Source organism: Diabrotica virgifera, chromosome 10 (assembly GCF_917563875.1).
Source record: "Diabrotica virgifera virgifera chromosome 10, PGI_DIABVI_V3a".
In the NCBI taxonomy this organism is placed as follows: Eukaryota; Metazoa; Arthropoda; class Insecta; order Coleoptera; family Chrysomelidae; genus Diabrotica; species Diabrotica virgifera.
Genome location: NC_065452.1, coordinates 142,631,596 through 142,654,033, shown reverse-complemented (window position 1 = coordinate 142,654,033; position 22,438 = coordinate 142,631,596). Strand labels below are relative to the sequence as shown.

The window sequence follows — 22,438 nt, the reverse complement described above, 5'->3', positions numbered from 1 at the left end:
AACTAATTGACGAATCGTCTTAAAAATTTTTGTGCATTATATGGATTGTTTGACTCAACTTTTCGTGTAATATGAAAGTCTTAAGGCATTTTCGCAAAAGTTATAGCACATTTTTTATTTTTGAAATTGTAGTCTTATTTTGCACTTTCCGAAACAAAAAAGGATCGGACCAAAATTCAAAAAGTGCCATTTCAAACCTTGGATCAGCTACAAAAAGAAGAATATTATAAGTAAGATATTTAATTACCCTATTTTTACCTGTAGCGATTTAAACGAAAAAACTGCCATTTTTGACCCTTATTTGTTAATAACTAAGTTTCTCGTCCGAACTGTGACGGGCATTTTTGTATTTATAATGTATTAGGTATATAGTACCCAAAAAATCCATTTGCAACCTGGCTGCTCAAGTGTCCCGACAAAAACCTTATTTCTCTGGACTATAGAGCCGCAGTCAGGAGAACCTAACTCACAACAATATTGTGATATGGTATAGTGTATAGAGAGTAAGTTGTCAGTAATTAATAAAATTCATAAACAAGGAAATCTCACGTTACTTTATGTGGTATTTTTAAATAATTGATGGATTCGACCGTTACTTGATGGAACTTCATTTTATCTACCAATAAAATACTGAAAACGTTTGTTTTCTATACTTCCACAAAATTTATTACAGCTATGTGACTACAGCTGTTTCGGCAGAGTGCCTTTCTCAAGTGATTTAGATTACTATGGGTTTACCTTTTTAAAGTCTTTAACTGAAGAGGTTGAGGAGTGGGGAGCTGTTTGTCTCGAGTTGGCCATTCAGAATTATATTTGTATTTTTCAATTTATCTATGGAATCTATGGAAATTAATAAATTGAAAAATACAAATATAATTCTGAATGACCAACTCGAGACAAACAGCTCCCCACTTCTCAACCTCTTCAGTTAAAGACTTTAAAAAGGCAAATCCATAGTAATCTAAATCACTTGAGAAAGGCACTCTGCCGAAACAGCTGTAGTCACATAGTTATAATAAATTTTGTGGAAGTATAGAAAACAAACGTTTTCAGTATTTTTAAATGTTCTGAAGCATACGAAAATCCCATAAAATGAACTTAACAAAGGACTAATTTTTTTTTTTTTTTTTTTATTTAAATTAACGTGCATGTGACATCTATGGCCATTAGCACGAGTTACAGTTTACATGGTAATATTATAAATTACAAATTATAAATATATAGTTAACATTAGTAGTAGTTAACATAAGTAAAAAAAAGATCAGTTAACAATAATTATATTTTGTTTAACAGTTGATTCTTCTCGAGGAATTTGATAACCTTGTTGATTTGGTCTGTACTGTTGAGGACATCTTTGAAGTTAGGACTAATACCAAGCTGTTGGCGTTACGGGTATGTCCTATACGCAGTCTTCGTAAGATTGCCATGTTTTTCCGAGATAAACTAGGGCAGGTAAATAGGTTCACTGAGGGCTTAATTTTATGCAGCACTGAAGTAATTTTATTCCAGTGAATTTGCCAGGTGGATAGAGTGTGCTTCTTCAGTCTGGCTTTTAGATCATTACAGATTTGTACATTAAGTATGGTATCCATCGATGATGCAGCTTTTTTGCCAAGGCAATCGGCTTTTTCGTTACCACTAATGCCAACATGGGATGGTACCCATAATAAAGTGACTTTTGTATTATTTTTAGAAAAGATCGGTATCATTGGTGTTGGAGGTACATGAATTATTGGATGAAAGGCTTGCAACTTCGTCAGCGTCTACGGGATTTAATGTGATCTTAAGCTTTTTAGATAATCTTGTAATTCGATTTTTAAGCGATCTATCAGATACAGCTTGATATATTTGCGTAAGGTCTTCTAAAAGAGACTTAATGTTGGTGGTAAAGTTATGAGCTTCTTTGAGAGGATCACTGCTACCAAAGGAATTTTCCAGGAAGGCAATAAGCTGTAATGCTGTCTTTCTTCTCTCTGGGTTAGCACTAATTAATTGTTCAATAGTTGATTGAGCAGAGGGAGTAATTTTACCAAGTTCTTTGTCATCAGTTTTTAATTTCTTTTTAGGAGCTGTTTTAGGAGTTGCAAAGGCTGTGGGAGATTTATCATTTATAGGGTTTAAGTCTGGGGGGTTATCAGTAACCGATAAAGTGGGCGATTCGAGACTTGTGTCGGAAGAATAAGTTCTTTTGATGCAAGGATTTGAAGGTAAGGACACTGACATTAGAGACTGTTCATTTGGAATTATTAAGTCGTTATTAGTTGGATTGATTTCTTCTTTTGAGGGGAGGAAGGACGAGACATAGTAGAAGGAGTTTCGAATGGGATTAGGCTAGAAGTTGTATTTTGAGAAAGATTGGTAGATATTTCTTGAGGGTTAGAACAGGAGTCTGCAGTGTGTCCAGATTGTTTACATAAGAAACATTCAAGTTTATCCGAAATGATAAAGATTCTATTATTGTTATTTTCATGCGATATTAAAATTGAGGTATTTAATTCAAAGTTTTCTTTATCCGGTATAATATAGATAGAGCGTCGAAAACTGAAAATGTGAGCGTATTCGTCCTCAGGTGAGCCGCATCGGATAAAAGAGATAGGAGAAGCAAGCTGTAATCGAAGTTCTTCTTTAACCCTACTGTCCCGTTCGAGTCAACTACACAAATGTACTGTTCGGGTCAATATGACCCAACTATGATTTACGCTCCTTAATCGAAATAAAATAAGCTAATGGTGATAAATGAAACATTATTAATAAGAAATTATGGTTAATTAAACAAAAATTATGTTGTTAATGTAAATTAAACCTTATTAACAAAAACAAAAGGCATTTTTTTCTTTCAAAAAAGCCTAGTAACAAATATCTACAAAAATTTAATTCAGTTTACAACTGGGACAGTAATAAAAAGAATGGATTTTACAAATATATTTGTGATATACAACATAATAATTAGTCTTGTTATCGTTTTTACGGCAAGTTTACAGCGTGTTCGTTTAGCAGGAGTTAGATTTAATAGACGGTTCACTAGCATTTCCATCTTGTCTACTTGTTCCTGCTCGTGTCCTTTTTACCAGTTCGTGAGAGCCTTTAGTTACTGGTATATTTTTTCTGGAAATGATGACTGGATTCATTAGTTTTTTCCCAATTCCTCAAGAAAAATTCGCCGTTTTCCCAATTGATTGGTATTCCATTGGATATTTATTGACGCCCATAACACCAACGCGTTGTAGGCAGAAATGTCCAGTAGATTATAAAAAAAAACAATCATTGGCCAGCGATTTATCTCTTCTCACATGTATACGTGTCAACAAGCTAATCTAGAGCATTCACTGCTCCCTTATTGTAATTGTAATCTAAAATAATTTGGGGCTTTTTCATTTGATGAAAGTGATGGATGATGCATCGATTCATGATTCACGGTACTCAACATTTTTGTAAGAACAATGTTGTAAGAACATTTTTATTATTTTTGGGAATATTGTCAAATCTTGCATGAAGCAAAAAAGACGAGCTATCAACTTCTTTATTCGCGATGTTTGCTGAAAGCTTTGGTTTATTTTACTTATAATCCCCGGCATTTTATCTACTTTGTTTTAGAAGAAATTGTCCTAAATTTTACGATGTAAAAAAGTTATTATACACGTAATATTGTGGCATTCCAAATCACTACTCAAGTCACACATCACACGCATTTCTGTATAGATCTGCAATTTTAGAGCATAAGAAGTTTTACTGTCCATAATTACATAAACCCCAAAGTTTTGTGCCATATTTCGCTGGCTTGCTGGAATGTACCATTTGAAGGGAGAGCGGCCTCTAAAGGCAACTAGTTGCTTATTGACGGTAACATTTTCATCAGGGTTAAAATTTCTTTTTACATTTTCTACCCATGTTTCATAAATTTCACGTATTGCCACGTTTATCAAAACGTCTTCTATCCTGTCTAATAGTTTTGTTTGTTATCAAAACGTATTGCATACTTGCAATTTTTTATAAATATATCAAGCGACATTGTTGATCGAAATATAGTACGACCAGTTTCTTCATTCCATAAACTTTTAGTTGATTCACCCTGGGACTTATAAACTCGAGCTAAAAATAAAAGACCAATGTATACTTAGAAACCAACTTTATTCATGTCTTTCCAGTTGGTTCCAAATACATGCTGTCCGTCCATGTTGGTCATATTTATAATTTGGTTTGCAACATCGTCCAGCTATACTACAGTTTATTTTACAAGTTTTAGCTTGCAGAAACCTGTTTTTATTTACATACGTGTCCGGCTGACAAACACACAGGTACTGCTAATATAGAATACTGCCAACTAAACACACATACACAGGTAATTTTTAACGGTTTAAATACGCGGGTCATATTGACCCGAACGTACCCTAGGTAACAATTTCATTTTTATCAAAAAAATCAGGAAGTTGAATGTTTATCTCATATGCAATTGAAAGACCTCATATTAGGTAATAAAGTCACTTAACACCAAATCGTTACGCCGCGTAATAATTTGTAAAATAAGAAATAAATTATTTTTTGGGTCAAATAGACCCAAACAGGACAGCAGGGTTAAGTGCTTGCTCTATGAGTGAATTCGGGATCGAAGAGCTCACGTTGGACAGTAGTAGCCTCTTTGCAGGTGTAATAAGTCTGCGAATAGATACTATTTGATTTCTAACAGTAATGGTCGGATAATTTTGCAGAAGATTATCCACTACGGATAAGGAAGAAAGATATATCAGACAAGGGGATAGCTTGAGCCCATTTCTTTTTAATTTAGTAAAGGACAAAATCATAGAAAACATTAAAGGTACTGAAAAAGGATATAAGATGGCAGAAAAACAAATAAAAATCCATGTTATGCTGACGACGCAATCTTAATCTCCGATAACGAGGATAACCTACAGCGAATGGCACAAATTTTCAATACAGTGGCGAAGAACTACTACATGAAAATATCAACAGCTAAGACAAAATCCCTGGTAGTGTCAAGGGAACCCATAAGATGCAAATTAGTAATTAACAACGAACTAATTGAACAAGTCTCGAGATTCGAATATCTCTGAGTCGAAATATGTAGTTATGGAGATGTTAAAGAGAGCGTCCGAAAGCAAGCAAATAAAGCCAATTGCGTGTCAGGATGTCTGAGGGATGTCATCTGGAGAAACAAAGATATGAGGCTGGAAGGGAAAGACGCATATACAAATCATGTGTAAGACCGATCATGACGTAGGCGATAGAAACAAGATGTGACACAGCAGAAACCCAGAGGATACTGAGAACATCAGAAATGAGAACGTTGAGGTCAATAACTGGGAAAACACTGAGAGACAGAATACCGAACGACAGAATAAGCGATTTCTGTAACATACAAGATATAGTACGGTGGGGAAGACAGAGAAGACGAGAGTCGAATCAGCATGTGAAGAGAATAGACAGCGAGAGAATAGCCCGTATAGCCAGGAATTCGAGGCCAACAGGCAAGAGACCAATAGGAAGGCCCTATAAAAGGTGGCGAGATAGATGGCAGTCAACATCACAGCTACGAATACAAGCTCAAAATCAGTTAAGAACATGCCAAGAGGCCTAATATAAAAAAAAGAATTTCACTGATACTTGTGATTAAGGACAATTTTAGATAATGAATTCAGTTCAATTACTTCTAATACAGTGGATTTAAAACCCAAAATTAACAAGAACAAACTGAACAAATTTACTACAGAAGGAATAAGGTAATCTTTAAAGTAGATATCTTATAATATAAATAATTCATATATTATATTGATGATTATTATAAGTGAAATATAATTCATATTTCACTTATAATAATCATTGTATTGTTGCAATTTCTGATGCTTCATGTATATATAGGTGTAGTTAAAAAATCACTTACTGCATTTTGTTTTGCTGATGTTTCTAAAAATGTAGCTCTCCATTCTTCTGCGAGTCTTCTTCCTTCATCTGAAGGAATTGCTCTTTCTAAATGTAAGTCTGTTTTATTACCAACTAAAACTACTGGAACACTGAAACAAACAAAATTATTGAAATATTTTATATACCTAAGTTGGCCGGCCACATATGGGAAACTTTTTAATTAATAATTTTACAAAAATAGTTGTGCATGGTCTAAAACCCAAGACACAATCATCAGATATATTAAATTTTATCAATTTTATATGAGCTATGGCAAAAAATATGAATTTTGCTCAAGAGTAAAGTAACTTTATTTTTCACAATCTTAATAATTGTTTTTATGAAAAGTTGTTCAGAATTAAAACTATGTTTCAATATGTAATTACATCCTTCTAATTGAAATATTATGAAATATAAAAGTACGTTACTCTTGACTGAAATTCATATTTTTTGACATACCTAGTATAAAATTGATAAAATTTGATATCTGATGGTTTTAGACCATGCAAAGCTTTTTCTGGTCACGGTTGATAACTCTACCTTTAAAGTGGTGGACAAATTCACATTCTTAGGCTCCCTGATCACCAAGGAGAAGGATAATCCTAGCAAACAAATGCTATTTTGGACTGAGTAGACATACGAGAAGCAGAAACTTAAGCCAAAAAACAAGACGTAGATAGAAAAATAGAGTATTCATTAGACCTCGTATCATAAAGGTTGTGTGTTTCTGTGTCTGCTAATTATCATTTTTGATAATTAAGTCGAAAATAGATAAGTGACAAAAACTGGTAAGATAAATCCAAAATAAGTAAAATTTAATAAAAAATTTTGGTCTTGGTAAAAGGTATATTATTTTAAAAAGCCCTATAGGGCTACAAACATCGAACAAAACGTTTTCGCTCCAAAAAGAGCATCATCAGTGTTGCAAGAACATGGTGAGCCAACCAAAAAATACGAAGGTCAAAGCCTTTCAAAAATGGACTAAAAGTCACATCAAAATGCCAACATAGCAAATTCCAAAGGATGGATATAATTCCTAAGGATACGGCCCTAGGATAACATATGACTCCCACACGTTGTAAGTGGGTCGAAGGTAACAAATTAGGTCATTATGTTACAAGAGGTGACAGGCAACTAAGCCAACAAATCCAAATTACTTACTTTTAAATTGGGTATAGTCTCCAGGCGCTTGGTTAGAAATAATGAAGGGCACCTAACGACTGTTATAATTGTTGGTTCTCGCTAGAATGATCCAACAGAATACGGGTCCTCAAACACCTAACGAGGCACTGTTAATACAACAAAATAGTACCCTCTTTCAGGAATATTATGCAAAGTCCCAGAACGAACAAAAATGCTGTACGCGGCATGGAAACAGACGGAAATGGAGAAGAATTACGCTACGGATAGAGTAAATCAGCTCCAACTCCAGTTAGATAATTTACAAAAATGAAATGAAAGCTTATTATCAATTAAAATTTGCAGATCTAGAGAAAAACTCATTCAAAGAGAAAGAACCTAAGAATGATGAATATCAAACTGATGAGGAAGAATTAGCTAAGGAGACAGAGTGGATACGTGTCAAAAATTACAAAAAACGTAAAATGGATACATCATTGACCCCACCACAAAAAGAGTCATCTGTCTAACAAAGAGAAGAAAAAACTAGAAAAACCCAACTTCAACCTCCGATAATTGTGGAGAGTATTGTCACAGTATAAAGAGGGACAGTAGAACCACTCTCCGAAAGATTAGAAGTAAAATCTTTAGTCGCGCATGGCGACCGCGCAATGTTGGCAGTCGCTTTTGCCCCACTCTCGCATTGCTATTCGCATAGAAACGTACGGCTTTTAACAGGGAAAACCCGCATCCACCACTGGTGAATTACCAATTGCGTACTGCCCGTATTACTTCCTGAGATCAAAGCGCCGACAGAAGAGTGATTTTACTGTGGAACCTCTATATACTGTGGTATTGTCGAATTTAGCCAATTCCATGAATTAGTCACGCTACATACAAATACCAGATGAAAGTACTTGGAGACAAGAGCGCTAAAATTAATGTCGATGGTGAAGAAGACTTCAGGAAATTAACCAAAAAGTTGAGTGAAGTAAATTATCCATGGCATACGTACGAAAATAAGCAAAACCGACCAATTAAAGTTATAGTCAATGAGTTACATCATTCAACCAGTAAATATTCGATCATGAAAGATTTAAGAGATAAAGAATTCAAGATAATGGATGTCATCATCATCATCATCAATGGTGCTACAGCCCTATGAAAGAGCCCCGACCTTCCTAAGTCTATTACGCCAGTCAGTCCTATCCATTGCCAACCGTTGCCAGTTTGCTACGCCTATCTTTCTCCCATCCTTATCTACACCATCCTCCCATCTGAGTTTTGACCTACCCCTATTTCTACTTCCCACAGGTTGTGACATAAGGATTCTTCTAGGAGGGTTGTTCTGCTGTGATCTTGTAAGATGTCCTGCCCATCTTAGTCTTCCTATTCTTATGAGAGATACTACGTCTTTACCGCCAAATTTTTGTTTATATCTGTGGTATACCTCGTAGTTGTACCTCCTCCTCCAAACACCATTTTCACAGATACCACAGAATATTTCTCTCAGGATCCTTAGTTCAAATATAAGCAGAAGGTTTTCATCTGCCTTGGAGATGGTCCATGTTTCTGATCCATATGTCAACACTGGTTGTATAAGGTTTTGTATATGGTTATTTTTGTTTTTTGGCTCCTGTTTACCTAATTTTACGTTGTTCCGTTCTTCTATCCTAATCAATATCTATTTCTGGGTTAATTTTTTAGAGAAATCCATAATAGATTATACACTATGATCTGTTTTTAAACCAGGAGGTGTAATTCAAATTTACCGTGCCGTAATGGTTGTTTGTAATTGGTCCAACCTCAGGAAAGTTTACTCCACTGTTATGAAATTTTGACACTAATGACATTAATTAAATTTTGACACTATGGGCATTTCATAGGTTAATTAAGTTATATCGGCGATTTTTTGTGTTTTCTGCATTATTCCGTTAATTTGTAGATTTTTAGTCTACTTTTATATAAAAAACGGTTGTTTTTAGAACTCTTTAGCGACGTATTAGTACAATAAAACATGTATGGATTACTGTAGAAGGTTGATATGATCAACTAAAAAAGAAGATGTATTTGGTGATATTTCTAGTGACCTTCTTGGGTGTGAATCTGTCTTTTTAGTTTATTCCTCCTGGTTTAAAAACAACCATAGTAGAAAGCAATGATAAAGAAGAGTAATGGATACAAAAGTACACAAAAGACCTGAAATATGCTGCGAAGCGATTACATGGTAGCAACTAAGATACAAGAAATAAAAAGAAGGGAAAGCCAAGTACCTACATAAAGGAAAAACCAATTAAAAAAGAGACGATAAAAATATATAAGATAAGAAACTAAGAAATTGCAAAAATATTTGAGAAAAAAGTTTTATACAGTAAAACCTGGATATAACGGACAAAACATCCGGTCAAATGTAAAAAAATTAAAAACGTCCTGGTAATATTATACATACCTACTTATCTCTGCCCATACCAAGATATATTGCATATCAACGGGATCCCCGTGGATCCCAGCTGCTATATTTTACAAAAAATTTCAATAAACTTTTTATTATAATATAATGAGGACACATATTCCTGGATCCCGCGTACCAAAAAAAAGTTTATTAACAGCAAGCTGAAAAGGGCCTAGCCGGGTAAGATGATGAAAACTGCCCCCAGCTCGATTCGAATTCCATATAGTTTAGCATATATCGTGAAACTAAGTTTCTGAAATTTTTAGCCCCCTAGGTGGTCATGTGACCCACCTAGAGCCTAATTAGGGTTTTTATGTTTTTATTTTTTATCTCAGCCGCATCGAGAAGTAGCGAAAAACTTTAAATAAAAAAGTTGTAAGATTAAAAAATTCTGTCCGAAATTTTTTTTTTTTTAATTTTTGGCGGAAATTTAAATTTTAGAACGATTTTAAAATTTTAAATGAGTATAAAAAGATAACTAAGACATTCGCTTTCACGAAAATATATATACCGTGTATTTTTGCATAATATTTCACCCTGAATTTTTCAAATTTTTAAAATTGGTGAAACGCACCTTTAAAAATAAAAAACCGCATTTTTTCGGTTTTTGTTTTCGTTTTTTGTTACAATTTTATACATGTTTTTCAAAAAAGCTAACACTGTCACTAGAATAGGTAAAAACTGAAAAACAATTGGAGTTTGTTTAATAAAATTTTTTTGTAATGCCAGCGATTTTCAAGATACAGGGCGTTGAAGAAAACAAAATTTTACACATTTTTTACGATTTTGCTGAAACTACTGGCAACATTGTAATAAAATTTGGCGAGTTTTAAGAGGTAGTTGTTGTGCAATTTTTGACATACAATAAAAATTTTATATTTGTCATTGACGCGCATAGGGGTAATGGTCTGAACTTTTTAAAGAAAAAAGATAGTACGCCACTGACATATTTCAAATTAACAATCGTTTTTGTATGCCTCGTTCAATTTGTGACAAAAAATCTATCTTCCTATTTTTTCATACGACGCGCCATTTTTATTCAAAAAATAAAACATCTTAACCCTTACAAAGTATTCGAACTTCTAGTAGTTTCTAGATCTACATAAACTCGTACATCCATTATAAAACTAATTCGAATACTTTGGAAGCGTTAATATATTTTATTTTTTGCAGCAAAACGGCCCGTCGTATGAAAAAAAATAGAAGATAGTTTTTTTATCGCAAATTGAACGAGGAATTCAAAAATGATTGCTAATGTGAAATATGACAGTGGCGTACTATTTCTTTTTCTTTCAATAGTTCAGACCATTACCCCTATGCGCGCCAATGATGAATATCAAATTCTTAATTGTATGTCAAAACATGCACAATAATTACCTCTTAAAACCCGCCAAGTTCTATTACAATGTTACCAGTAGTTTCGGCAAAATCGTAGAAAATGTGTAAAATTTTGTTTTCTTCAACGCCCTGTATCTTGAAAATGGATGGCGTTACAAAAATTTTTTTTAAGCAAACCCCAATTATTTTTCAGTTTTTTACCTATTCTGGTGACGGTGTTACCTTTTTTGAAAAACATATATAAAACTGTATCAAAAAACGAAAAAAAAAACCGAAAAAATGCGGTTTTTTATTTTTAAAGGTGCCTTTCACCAATTTAAAAAATTTGAAAAAATTCAGGGTGAAACATTATGCAAAAATACACGTTATATATTTTTTTCGTGAAAACGAATGTCTTACTTATTTTTATACTCATTTAAAATTTTAAAATCGTCCTAAAATTTAAATTTCCCGCCAAAAATTAAAAAAAAATTCGGGGAGAACTTTTTAAAGCTTACAACTTTTTTTTAAGTTTTTCGCTAGTTCTCGCTGCGGTTGAGATAAAAAATAAAAACATAAAAACCCCTAATTAGGCTCTATGTGGGTCACATGACCACATAGGGGGCTAAAAATTTCAGAAAGTGAATTTCACTACATATGCTAAACGGTGACCTATATGGAATTCGAATCGAGTTGGGGGCAGTTTTCACCATCTTACCCGGCTAGGCCCTTTGTTAATAGCTTAATGGTGTCTAGTCGGACAAACTTTGATGTATGAGAACACTGAGAACACTGGAACAGGGGAAGTTTTAATTGTGGAACAGATTACAGGTTTTGAACATCAGACTACGAAAATGTCCCATGTATTTTTTCAGACAGAACTTCCACGTCATATGTTACCCTTTTATTAAACTCTCATGCAAAAATCAAACTGCTATTTACCACCAATATAATTCCTGTCATTTGACATGATCTACCTGTCGGACTGATTAAAATGCCCAACATATTTGTCGGACAAACATTTTATCATATTTTATTATTATTATTATTAAAGAAGAAAAAGGAGCCGAGGTCTAGGACCTATATAGCTCCATTTGACTAAAAAGAACTATGCAAAAAGAAACCTAAACTTAAGACTACATACGACTTATAAATTAATTTAATTTAAGAAACGAAAAATTATTGTTCCCGTGATACAGAACTAAAAGAGTCATATTTATTTTTGAGGCAATTTACAGATACAGCCCCGACGACGTCGTGTGGAAGTGAGTTCCAGGTATAAAATATTCTATTGGATATAGAGTTCTCACGACATTTACTGTGAAACTGTTGTCTGGCTAATTTGTATGGATGACCCCGCAATCTAAGGTCGTTACTCAAAGGGAAAAGATGTGATAGATCTATCCCAAACTTTCCCTGTAACGCTCTATAAGCAATTATTAAATCCCCACGAAGTCGTCGGTCCATAAATGTAGGATAATTTAAGTAGGTTAACCGTTCTTCGTAGGAAGGACGACGACGGCCATAAGGAATTCTTGTTGCCCATCTTTGCACAGATTCAAGTCGATCAGAATCCCTTTGCCAGTCGACATTCCACACGGGTCCGGCAAACTCTAAAATAGGTCTTACATATACACTAAAGAGAGCAACAAAATTTTTTGGCGATATCTTAGAGAAAGTCTTAGATGTCGATGGCTTAGTGTGAAAACCTCGTATCTCATTTTTTTCGAAAATGACATTTTGGTTGTTTTAGTTTGAAAACCTTGTCTCTCACGATTTACAACTGTTAGAAAAAATCCAAATACACTAGACTATTTTCTACAGCCGAAAAAAGAAACCACGTATATCAATTGCTCTCTTGATTTAGTGTGAATACCACGTATATTTATAACCAAGACTTTGGTACTTAATTTGGAGTATTTGTTTCAGAGATTCGACTTAGAGAAATGTTTTTTGTGAACAGTAAAAGGTAGTCCTGCATACAGAAACATTTTATGAAGCTTAAATCAAAAGATTTGTACTGTATCAACCTAGTATTTGGAGGTGTGCATTGAGCTATGAAAAATGAAAACCTCGTAAATAATAATAAACACAACCTCATTTAAGATGAAAAACACGTATATCAAGATATACGAGGTTAAGTATCATAGTTACTTGGGCAAAGGCTCTATATACTGCAAGGATATTTACGTGTTTTTCATAGTTAATATTTGTATTTCCAATCTAATAGCAACATTTAACACTTTTAACTCTAGGCCAATATCAGATATTTGTCTCAATGTGCTCGAATTAAAATTATGTAACGGTAATTTTTGTTTTTAGGTTATATTATGCAGAAAATCAGTTTTTTGCCTCTCCTGTAAAATTGTAATTTAATGAGATACGAGGTTTTCACACTAAGCCATCGATATATCAATGGCTAAGTGTGAAAACCTCGTATCTCATTTTTTTTTTCGAAAATGACATTTTGGTGGTTTTAGTTTGAAAACCTTGTATCTCACGATTTACAACTGTTAGAAAAATTCCAAATACACTAGCACTAGACTATCTTCTACAGCCGAAAAAAGAAACCACGTATATCAATTGCTCTCTTGATTTAGTGTGAATACCACGTGTATTTACCAAGAATTTGGTACTTAATTTGGAGTGTTTGTTTGAGTGTTTGTTTGAGAGATTCGACTTGCAGAAATGTTTTTTGTTAACAACAAAAGGTAGTCCGGCATATAGTAACATTTTATGAACCTTAAATCAAAATATTTGTATTATATCGACCTAGTATTTGGAGGTATGCAATAAGCTATGAAAAATGAAAACCTCGTAAATAATAATAAACACAACCTCATTTGAGATGAAAAACACGTATATCAAGATATAGGAGGTTATCATAGTTACTTGGGCAAAGGCTCTATATACTGCAAGGATATTTACGTGTTTTTCATAGTTAATATTTGTATTTCCAATTTAGTAGCAACATTTAACACTTTTAGCTCTGTGCCAATATCAGATATTTGTCTCAATGTGCTCGAATTAAAAATAAGTAACGTAGTTTTTGTTTTTATGTTATATTATGCAGAAAATAAGTTTCTTGATTCTCCTGTAAAATTGTAATTTAATGAGATACGAGGTTTTCACACTAAGCCATCGATGTGTATTATATAAAGTTTGCTATTGAATAAACTTAAAAACAACTTGCTAGTTTTCACAATCATAAACTTGTCAGGATGACACGTTCCACAATTAAAATCACGTACCACAATTAAAACTTCCCCTGTTCCAGTGTTCCCATACATCAAAGTGTGTCCGACTAGGCACTGTTAAGCTATTAACAAATGTTCAGCTTGCTGTTAATTAACTTTTTTTGGTACATGTGATCCAGGCCTAACATTTAAAAAAAAAGTCTGATTTATTTTAAACCTATTTTTATATAAAATTGAAGAAAAAATCTTCTGTGTAAACGGTATATTTATTTAAAACCCCAATAAAGGGCTACATTAAAAAACAGAACGTTTTCGCTCTAAAGAGAGCATCATCAGTGTTCTAAGCAAGCTCTACATGCTAAGCCACCAAAAATACATGGGTTAAAACCCTTGAAATGCCTACCAAAAGTTTTACATTGGTATAATATTTATTAAACCCTGGCGATGGGTGAAATTTAAACAAGATATACCTCAAAACATCATATGACTATACCATGTGTATGTGGGTGGTTGAGTTGATTTCTCTGTCTTCACAAAGAGAAAGGTGAAACCTTTCTCACCTTTCTCTTTGTGAAGACAGAGAAATCAACTCAACCACCCACATACACGTGGTATAGTCATATGATGCTTTGAGGTATATCTTGTTTAAATTTCACCCATCGCCAGGGTTTAATAAATATTATGCCAATGTAAGACTTTTGGTCGGCATTTCAAGGGTTTTAACCCATGTATTTTTGGTGGCTTAGCATGTAGAGCTTGCTTAAACACTGATAATGCTCTCTTTAGAGCGAAAACGTTCTGTTTTTAATGTAGCCCTTTATTGGGGTTTTAAATAAATATACCTTTTACACAGAAGATTTTTTCTTCAATTTCTGTAATTAATGGTATACAGCCAGCTACAAGAAATTTTTCCTTATGGATTCTATTTTTATATAACGGACTTTCGGTTTTAACGGATACCCTGCCCCCCAATGTGTCGGTTATATCTAGGTTTTACTGTATTGAGAATAAGATATCAAAAGTAACTAAAAGCTATTCTACAGAACCCTAAAGATGATAACACAAAAAAAATGAAATATACAACATATAAATACAGCAGGATAAAAATGAAGAATTAAGTAATCACAGAAACAAAACAAATAGAAAAGATGGAAACAACACTTTGAAGAATAATTAATGGATATAAACCAAGACGACATTAACCCAGGAGCATTCGTGCCGTTAGAAAAAGCTAACATTTTATCCTCTTCCGTGATAACTTGATGAAAAATTTTGCAACATAAGTTTTGTAAGTGCCTTGAGGAAGATTGTAGTAATGCGTGAAATTTTTTTATTTTTTTTTTGTTTAATTTTTTTATTTTTTTTTGTGGAATTTATGGCTTTTGTTAGAACCAAGTAGTTTTAAAATTGTTAGAAATTGATATTTTTACCATAACAAGTAAATAAAAATATTTTAAAATAGAAATTTGTTTAAAATTCGTATTTAAATTCGTGTTGTTAGATTTTTTTCTCTACACGCGACTGCTTATGTGACAGAAGTGAGCGCAACTGCTGCCGGGTTAAAGAAGATCAAAATAATGAATATATTGGAAGATAACATAGACAACTCAATAAACGAGGAAGAACTCGATAAAAACGTTGAAGTGTGTAAACACTCCTGGAGTGGATAGAATAACAACACAATTTATAAAAAAAAACATGGAAAAAATGGAGAACATTAATATTACTTAAAATAATGAATAAAATATGGAAAAATGAAGATATTATGCCGGAAGATTGGAAAATGTCACTAATAGTACTCATATACAAAAAAAAACTAGATAGGAGATAATGTTATAACTACCGAGTATTGACGTTGCTATGTACATTAGGGTGTATCGAAAAAATAAAAGTTGGTAATGCTATATCTAATAGCGTGAAAAAGTTGCTACTGTTATTTTTCAGCATATTAGTATTTTTAATTTTTTTTTTTTCTAAGCGAATTTTCTGCTCCCCCAACGACCTTGAATTTTATTAAATATCTGATTTTTACGGAAATTTTACGGAAATCTAAGATCAATTAAAGATAACTTAAAATATTGTCAATTACAAATTTAAACGATATTTAAAGTTTTATTTGTTTTTTCAGTCTCTCCAACCCCTTTGAAATGTCCCACTTCGTGAGTCCGTGCGTGTAATTTTCACTTATGTTTGGTGCGATGCCTTACTTTGTTATTATTGTAACTTGTAAATTAAAGATTTTTAAAATAGATAAACCAGAACCATGGGGAATAAAATCAAGATGTGCTCTGGACTGCCCCATTTTGGGCAACCACCAAATATACCTGAAAATGTTTTACCGAAATACAAACAAGCGATGAAGTTTTGTGGTTGCAAGAGGATAAAAAAACTCAGCAACAAAGAGCCAGAATTTTCTGGTATTGCCGAACAGGTTGCAATTAAATTGGAGGAAATATGGAAAAAGGCTTTATTCCAATAATTTAACATACAAGAATTATTCTGCTTTTAAAAGCCTATCATGACAAATATATGAAACTTATGAAACCATTTAAGAACAGGCAAAACAGTGAATTTTACAAAAATAAAATTCAATTTAAGAACAAGAGTAAAACTACACGTTTCGATCTTGCAGCATGCAAATGTGACACTCTGATTGTCTTTGTAGCAAATCTCAAAAAGTGCCTCTGGATGAGCGCGAATTTCTATTAAATCAAAGAGGTCCCAGAAAAATGGTGATAAGCTCGATTGATAGGGAAAACAAAAACAAATATAATCAGAGAGGACAACGGTAAAAGAAGAAAGTTAACGACGCAAAGACAAAACTTTAGCTCAAGTAAAAAACAGTACCAAGTTTTATGGTCAATCGATCGTGGAAGAACACATAACACTTGTGCATGAGCCAGGGTGCAAATATTTCGGATATGGGTATCCGCTGTCTGGTATATTAGAAAGTATCAAATCCAGCTATTGCATGTGACGAAACAGTCGTAAATACTGGTGTTAAGGGTGATGTAATAAAACTGTTAGAAGAACATCTTAAAAAACCGCTTCATTGGTTTGTATGTCTGCGATATTCAAATGATCTACCCCTTGGACACCAATAGAAGTTTGCCAGTGACCAAATCAAAAAACGTGAGGGTCTTCAAACTTTCTCCAATAAAAATTTTGATTCAAACGACTACTTTGAGTTAATTAACTAACAAGAATATCACCTTACAGAACCACCTATATTCTCTAGATTTTCGAGTGACAATCTGCGAGATCTTATTAAGAATGCTAACTTAGACCCTTTTAACATCGAGATTGAGAAATATCACTGCCACAAACAATGTGTAGAACGATGTGTCAAGCTTATGACACAAGCTTCTCTAGCAGTTTGTGGAGCGTATTCGAGGGATGGATTTAAAAAAAAAACTAAAAACTCGAATTGATTCCAGAAAAACTATGCCTTACTTTAATGCTAAATCGGAAGACATCTTCGAATAGAATGCTTTTACCATATTTTCTTGTAATATTTATATACCTACCTAATTTTGTACTTTGCTTTATATTTATTTTAGTATTAAAAAACTTGGGTGACGTCAGGGAGATGGATAAGTTAGGCTATTTTGTTATAAAAAGAATGTTTTAGTATACTTTTCTTAAGTAAAATTTTTAATTGCCTTGTGAAACCAGAAAATATTTTCCAATTTAAACCGAATTTATTTATTCAAGTTCTATAAGGTATTACATTTCCCTTACATATTCGCATATTATCCCATTCATACATACAAGAAATTCACATATTAATGTATTTTTTATAATTTTTAGTTGCCGTGGGGGACAGAAAATATTTTTTTAATTCAACGCAATTTTACTAAAATACTAAATAGTGTGTTAGGCAACTTTTGTGAGCTATTACATTGTCCTTTCGAAATAAAAAATTTTTTCGTCTGTTAACATTTTTTCAGAATTTTTAATTGTCTTGGGGGGGCAGAAGATATTTTCCAATTTCGAAAAAATTTTACCAAAATACTTAACAGTTGATTGGGCAACTTTTGTGAGGTATTACTTTTCCATCGCAAAAAAAATTTTTTTTTTCGCCTTTTTCGATGCACTCTAATGTACATATCTATGAAAATCTTAGAGAAAATAATAAACAAACAATTAAGAGAAAAAGAAAATGACATAGCATTTCTTGATCTAAAAAAAGTCTTCAATAAAGTACCAAGACAGAAACTATGGAAAAAAATACATTTGACCTACTACTTCATACAAATGACGATTTTAACATAGGGTAGCAATAATTTATTTATTTTATTTATCAACGGGCAATCAGCCAATTAAATACAGTATAAACATTAATCACAGGAGATTTATAACCTAACCTAAAGTAAATTTAAAAATTTTAATCATACAAACTAGGAACATTAAATAAATATCAAACATTAACAAAAAATGTACAAAACACAAGGATATCAAGTTATCACACACAGTTTTTAAGCTGAGCTTTAAATTCATTTGGAAAATTGTAACAATCTAAACCTTCCGAATATTGTTTAGCAAACCTAGGTGTTCTGGACATGAAGGAGTTGTGTGCGTAGTTAGTGCGATGGGGTCTAATGTAAAAAAGGTTGATTTAGCCTCGTTTGTCTACTGGGAATATGGAGGCTAATTTTCTCCAATAGTTGAGGACCAAAATTATTGGAGTGTAGTATATTATAAAACATTGTGAGATCCTTATGCATGCGTCGGATTTGGAGAGAGGTTGTGTTGAGAGACTTTTCTATATTAGAAATTAGAATAGCTAATTTCATCAACCCTCTGGTTTTGTTTAAATGCAACAAATCTTAAGAACTTGTGCTGAACTCTCTCAATAGCTAGAATATGGGTGTTGTAGTGTGGAAACCAAACTCATGAACAGTAATCTAGATGAGGTCTCACAAGTGAACACAGGCCTGTGCGCAGAATTCGTTTATGGGGGGGGGGGGGGGGGGTTTGACATATGTGTATCATGTTAGGTTATGAAGTTAATAAAACTCCTTCTATGCTTTGCGTTTCCACTCCTGCGTAAAAAAGGCGGGAAAATTCAAAAAAAACGTGCACAAGATCGAGAAAGTTGAGAATGTCGAAACAAAATATTTATTATCAAGTCGGTTTGACTTTCGTAGAATAAGGACTATTGCTAGTGGAAAAATTCTCGATGGGGGGGTTAGAACCCCCAAAACCCCCCCCCTGCGCACGGGCCTGAGTGAACAAGACAATACTTTATGGATGGGATATTTAGAAAGTCTTTTGCACAACGTTTAATAAACCCTAAAAGTTGAAGTGATTTTGAGACAATAGATGAGATATGGGAGACGTAGGATTAGCTGGAATCGAGCAGAACACCTAGGTCTTTTATCTGAGATACAGAGTCTAAAGGACAACCTTTAATAGTATAGATATGATTTGTAGGAGTTCTTTTTCGACCAAAAACCATTAAGTGACACTTTTTAACATTAAGTTCCATTCCAGATTGTAATTTTTGATAGTCACCATCATTCTCGATTTTCAAATATAATTTTAAATCGTCAGCAAACATTAGGAAAAAAGCAAAGTGGAAGCAGGAGGCAACATCATTAACATAGATATTGAATAGAAGTGGTCCAAGATGTGACCCTTTTGGCACTCTCGAAGGTACTCTAATTTCAAACGATTGAAAACCCTGAACACATACTATTTGTATTCTTTCAGATAGGTAGGATAACAACCATTCTAAAAGTTCACCCTGGATACCCAGACCTCTCAACTTGATTAAAATCTTGTGATTTATCAGTTCAAACGCCTTTGTAAAGTCTGTGTATACAGAATGAACCTGGAAGCCACCTTCAAGAGATTCCACAAGGAAGTCAGTAAATGTCAATAAATTAAGTTCAGTGGAGCGGCTAGAGAGAAATCCAAATTGCTGGTCGACAAAACATCATTTTAAACTTGCTGACAAATAGTCACAAACAAGACTCTCAAAAACTTTGGGAATACAACTCAGAATGCTAATCGGATGATAATTGTTCACTTGAGACTTATCTCCAGATTTTAGTATTGGTGTAATAAAGCTAGTTTTCCAGTAGGCTGGGAACATCCCTGTCTTTAATGACAGGTTAAAAATGTGAAAAAGAGGTCTAGAAAGTAAAAAGCTTAAGTGTTTAAGAAAAGAAGGTGGAAGACCATCTGGACCTGGCCCCTTGTTGCTATCCAAAATGGAAAGTTTTTCATATATAGATGAAATAAAAGACGAGAATAATAAATAAAAAAAAATTATATACAAGATACCAATAACACCAATAAAGAGAATACACAGAAGTCCTATATAGAGACTTAATAATCATATAAATAATAATAAATAAATAAATAAACTTACTGTTCTTTTCCGGTAATGTCTAATAATTTTTCGTAAATAGATTTCACTACATCAAACGATTTCATACTAGTTATACTGTACACTAAAACATAGCCATGGACATCTATACTATATTGTGAAGGGAATATTGAATATTCGTCTTGACCAGCAGTATCTACCAATTTTAATTCGTAATCTTGAGAATTAATTCTGGTAGATTTAGTAAAAGCTAAAAGAGAAATTAAATGTTAATGCATTATCACAATAGTATTGGTAAATATTTAAACTATATTAACTTATAAACGGTGCTAGTTCAAACTTTGTTTCCATTTATTAAGAATATTTTGAAAGACAATTAAGTTCATATGATTCATCAAATGATTAAAATAAATAATAAATGCTGATTTATCTTAAGACAGTACATGCACAGCATGACTGTCTTGCAGGGCACATTAAAGATTTGTGTGATATGAAAGACATAACTAACGGAATGGAACTACAACAGGGATGTGCATCATCTATTGTTCCACAGCCCGTATCCTACACATCCTGTCCTAACATAAATCCGGCTTTAGACATCCTTTTTTTTTTCACTTCCCAATAGTGTGTACTATTGATGACATCAAAGGTGATAAAATGACTGAAAACTGAAATTTCTCCCTCTACGAAAATTAATTTATAAAATAAACCAAGTATTTATTTGTATATTGTGATTAAAAATAATCAGGATATATGGGAGGTAAATATATGATAACGAGAAAGGCCTTATCACATTCGCATCAACAAAATAAGGCAAAAGGTAATTGAAAATAAAATACAGCAATGCCTAGGCTATTCATTATTATTTTTTAGCTATAAGAAGTTGTAATCGGGTGTCACCTTGTTTATGTAAATTGCATATAACAAACTTCATCAGCTCGATATTTATGAGCATTTTGTTCATAAAAATGAAATAAAGTTCGAATTCAACTTGTCAATAAAATTTTAATATGAATGTCTTTGAGATTAGTCATTAAAATCTCAGTAATCTATACAGTAATTGTTAAAATATGTGCAAAACAATGTGACATTGACATGAAAACTGAAGCTGTTAGGAGATCTGTAACAATTGTGAAATATTTTATGAAACATAACATAAATTAAGTAGGTACTAACTGTTTTCGATTGTAGGATCATAGGAGTCCACAAACTGACCTTCTACAAACTGTATACTCAGTGATGACTTTCCTTAAAAATAGAAAAACCAGTTAATTTGAGCCATTTATTTAATTAAGAGGACATTCTTACCTACTGATCTATAACCCATAACAGCTATTTTCCTTTGTTTTGAAGGCATAATGATCAAATTTGTTACTATGTTTCAGATTTACTAGTGTTCAATGTGCCCTTTTTAGGGTGATTCAGTACAAATGAAAACTCACAAAAGAAATGTTATAATACGGCAATACATAGATCTACATGAAAACAAATAATACATGACTAAACAACATTCAAAAGTAATAACTGCATTAATAATTTTGACAAAATTTTATATTCTAAACGAATTGTGTGATACATTCAGTCATCAACACCAAAGTCCAAGGTTAATGTCAGTTTTCTTACAAGAATGACGTGCCTGAAAGAAGAACCATTTTAGCACGTTTTTAACTACTTCTTCTGTTCTTGGATTCGAGTTTCGAGTTGTCATAGGCGTACACGCCCTTTAAATTACTGTATAATTACTAACATGCGATTATAAAGACGCAATCATGACTGTGAATGATGTTTAATTTGTTATATATAATTTACTATAAAGGAATTACAAAAAAAATATGTTTTAATTTTGAAAAATATATAAAATGTGCCATTCAGGGGCATTTCAAAAGTAGGCAACCGGTATCGATTATTCTGAGAATCACGGGTGCCATGTTGTCAAGCCTTTTATAATTCAGGAAATCTAAACAAATAATAAAAATATACAAAGGATCGTAATAAAAACTGTAAACGCGAAAAAATTAAAATATAAAAGCACTTACGTGATTGACAAGAATATCAAAATATGTAGTAAATAACATAAGATTTATTTTTAGGTCTCAAAAT

At 32.9% G+C, this 22,438-nt stretch overlaps 1 protein-coding gene across 1 annotated transcript in view; it reads right to left on the bottom strand.

Annotated features, from left to right (window-relative positions):
* Nucleotides 1-22,076, bottom strand: part of LOC114334075 (GTP-binding protein Rheb homolog) — a 66,527-nt gene extending 44,451 nt beyond the window's left edge. Inside the window, exons 1-4 of the mRNA XM_028284090.2 lie at nt 21,647-22,076; nt 21,515-21,586; nt 20,381-20,588; nt 5,897-6,026 (exon numbers count right to left, since the gene is read on the bottom strand). Of these exons, the coding sequence (XP_028139891.1) occupies nt 5,897-6,026; nt 20,381-20,588; nt 21,515-21,586; nt 21,647-21,695 (459 nt within the window). The 5' untranslated portion in view covers nt 21,696-22,076. The remainder of the gene's footprint in view (nt 1-5,896; nt 6,027-20,380; nt 20,589-21,514; nt 21,587-21,646) is intronic.
* Nucleotides 22,077-22,438: the final 362 nt, after the last annotated feature.